We start from the raw sequence: 3,029 nt of genomic DNA, 5'->3' as shown, positions 1-3,029 counted from the left end.
CTAGGAAGTGCCTGAGCTGGGAGGGTTCTGCAGGGCATGGATGAGCCGCAAGGGCTGGGCTGGGCTCTGGCAGCACTGGCAGGGCCTGGCCCTGGGCACAGGGAAGCAGCTGCTGGCAGGGACAGCTCAACACAGCAGAGCCCTGGGCAGGCAGTGGGGGGAAAGTGCCCCCACGCTGTGCTGGGATATTTCAAGTCCTCTCCAAACCCAACTATTCCATGGTTCCTTTTTTTACAGATCCCCATGCCAAGACACAGAAAATGTCCAACAGCAGCTCCATCAGACACTTCCTCCTGCTGGCATTGGCAGACACGCGGCAGCTGCAGCTCCTGCACTTCTGCCTCTTGCTGGGCATCTCCCTGGCTGCCCTCCTGGCCAACGGCCTCATCATCAGCGCCGTAGCCTGCGGCCACCACCTGCACACGCCCATGTTCTTCTTCCTGCTCAACCTGGCCCTCAGCGACCTGGGCTCCATCTGCACCACTGTCCCCAAAGCCATGCACAATTCCCTCTCGGACACCAGGAACATCTCCTACACTGGATGTGCTGCTCAGCTCTTTTTCTTTGTGTTCTTCATTGGAGCAGAGTTTTATCTGCTGACCGTCATGTGCTACGACCGCTACATGTCCATCTGCAAACCCCTGCACTACGGGACCCTCCTGGGCAGCAGAGCTTATGCCCACATGGCAGCAGCTGCCTGGGCCAGTGGCTTTCTCAATGCTCTCATGCACACAGCCAATACATTTTCCCTGCCTCTGTGCCATGGCAATGCCCTGCACCAATTCTTCTGTGAAATCCCACATATCCTCAAACTCTCCTGCTCCAAATCCTATCTCAGGGAACTTGGGCTCATTGCTGTAAGTTCCTGTTTGGTATTTGGCTGTTTTGTGTTCATTGTTTTCTCCTATGTGCAGATCTTCAGGGCTGTACTGAGAATCCCCTCTGAGCAGGGACGGCACAAAGCCTTTTCCACCTGCCTCCCTCACCTTGCCGTGGTCTCCCTGTTCATCAGCACTGGCATATTTGCCAACCTAAAGTCCTCATCCATCTCGTCGCCATCGCTGGATGTGGCCCTGTCATTTCTGTACTCGGTGGTGCCTCCAGTCCTGAACCCCCTCATCTACAGCCTGAGGAACCAGGAGCTCAAAGCTGCAGTGTGGAGACTGATAACTGGATGGTTTCAGGAACACTAAACTGCTAACAAATTTTTGCAAACCATTTGTAATACAATTTATCTTTGATAGTTCTTCTTGGTATCATTATGAGGGTTATTTTTTTTTGTTTTACTTTTTAAAGTATTGTCCACAAATAAACATCATTTTTTGTGCCATTTCTCCTTTTGTTTCTTTGCACCCTCCCTGTGACCACAGACTCTGTCAATGAGGGGCTGTGCTCTCAGTGCCTTTAAATGAAGTAAAGGATCTGCGAGCAGAGTTTTCTGCAGAGATGCCCTTTTGTTGCCTTCTCTGGAGCTGCAGCAGCAATGTCTGTGTGCAGAGCTGGGGGCAGATCAGTGCTGGCACAGCAGCTGTGTCCAGCAGCAGCAGCACTTGGTGTTGCCAGTGTGGGGGTCGTGGCCCTGCCCCGCTGCCTGGTGGCCCTGGTGTTGCTGCAGGGCCTGAGTGCTCTCGGGGCCGGGCACAGCCCTGGGGGTGGCAGTGCCGGGGCTGCAGCAGGGACAGGCCATGGGCACTGCTGGGGCAGCGCTGATGCCTCAGCCCAGGCCCTGGGGGCTCCAGGCTCCTTGCCCAGGCTCTCTCAAGAACATGGCCAGGCCAATGCTCAGCACAGAAAACCCCCGTGAGCAGACCCAGGCTGGCCATGGGCAGGCTGGGGACAAACAGCATGGCTGGGGCTCTGCAAGGGCCCTGGGGCAGACGGGAAGGAGCAGCAGAGCAGGGGCTGATGCATCCCCAGTGCGCTGGACAGCCCAGGGCAGCGTCCCAGGGCGTCCTGATGGAGCTGCCAACAACATCCCCCCTCTGCAGCCCTGGCCTCTCCCCCAGCTCACACAGGTGCCCCATCCTTACAGGGACAGACATGGCAGCACTGGCTCAGCAGCCCCTGTTTGCATTGCACACAGCAGGGGGAGCACCCCCATGCTGTTGGTGTGGGGACATGAACCTGAGGGAGCACAAATGCCATCAGCCCCTGGGGCCAGCAAAGGCTGGGGGACACCAGGGAAACTGCTCAGCTTTGTCCTGGCCTCTGCACTCAGCCAGAAAGTTTGTTCCCATCATCCGGGAGTTTCCTGTGCCACTGCAGACACTGTTGCTCAGAGGCAGGGCTGCCTGGCAGCCACCCCCAAACTGCCCCGAGCATTTCCTTTGCTTCACCTTTGCTTTCTTTACTCTTCCTGATACAAATTTCTTCTAATTCCCCAACCCAGTGGACCCAGAACTAGACACAGCACTCGAGGCGCTGCCCAACCAGTGCCCAGCACAGGGGAAGAATCACTGCACTGCTCCTGCTGGCCACACCATTCCTGATCCAGGCCAGGAGCCATTGGCCTTCTTGCCCACCTGGGCACACTGCTGGCTCATGCCCAGCCTGCTGTCCATCAGTCCCTGCAGGTCCCTTTCTGCCTGGCTGCTGTCCAGCCACTCTGTCCCCAGCCTGTAGCACTGCAGGGGTTGTTGTTTCCCCTCCCCTTCACCCATGTGTTGTTCTGTCTTAGGGTCTCTCTGGTGCTCCCTGGTGGTCATGGACCCCAATGTTCCAGAGGGCCTGGCTGAGCTGGCAGGACACTGAGGCTGCTGAACTTCCAGTTCCCCTTCTCACACAATGGGCATTGTGTGGCTTCCATAGGCCTGGGGTATTGGAGAACAAGCTTCAGGTGTCAGCTCACCTGATGGAGACAATTTATCATCTGGTAACATGAGGCCACAGAGTGGGCTTTGACATCACAGAGCGGGTTATGTGAGGTGTTTGAGCACCTCTGACATCATATACTGCCCCTGTGACATCACAGAGCCATCTGTGACATCAGAGGGCAGAGGTCTGACATCAGAGCAGACTGTGACATCACA

The 3,029-nt window shown here is 56.4% G+C and overlaps 1 protein-coding gene across 1 annotated transcript; it reads left to right on the top strand.

Moving 5' to 3' along the window:
* Positions 1-428: 428 nt before the first annotated feature.
* On the top strand, positions 429-1,193 carry LOC131088417 (olfactory receptor 14J1-like). Its single transcript, XM_058032456.1, has one exon. It carries the CDS (start codon positions 429-431, stop codon positions 1,191-1,193), a length of 765 nt encoding a protein of 254 aa, XP_057888439.1.
* Positions 1,194-3,029: the final 1,836 nt, after the last annotated feature.

The sequence above is a fragment of the Melospiza georgiana genome, chromosome 12 (assembly GCF_028018845.1).
Source record: "Melospiza georgiana isolate bMelGeo1 chromosome 12, bMelGeo1.pri, whole genome shotgun sequence".
In the NCBI taxonomy this organism is placed as follows: Eukaryota; Metazoa; Chordata; class Aves; order Passeriformes; family Passerellidae; genus Melospiza; species Melospiza georgiana.
The sequence above is the reverse complement of the archived record's forward strand: the minus strand, read 5'-3'. Positions and strand labels throughout refer to the sequence as shown.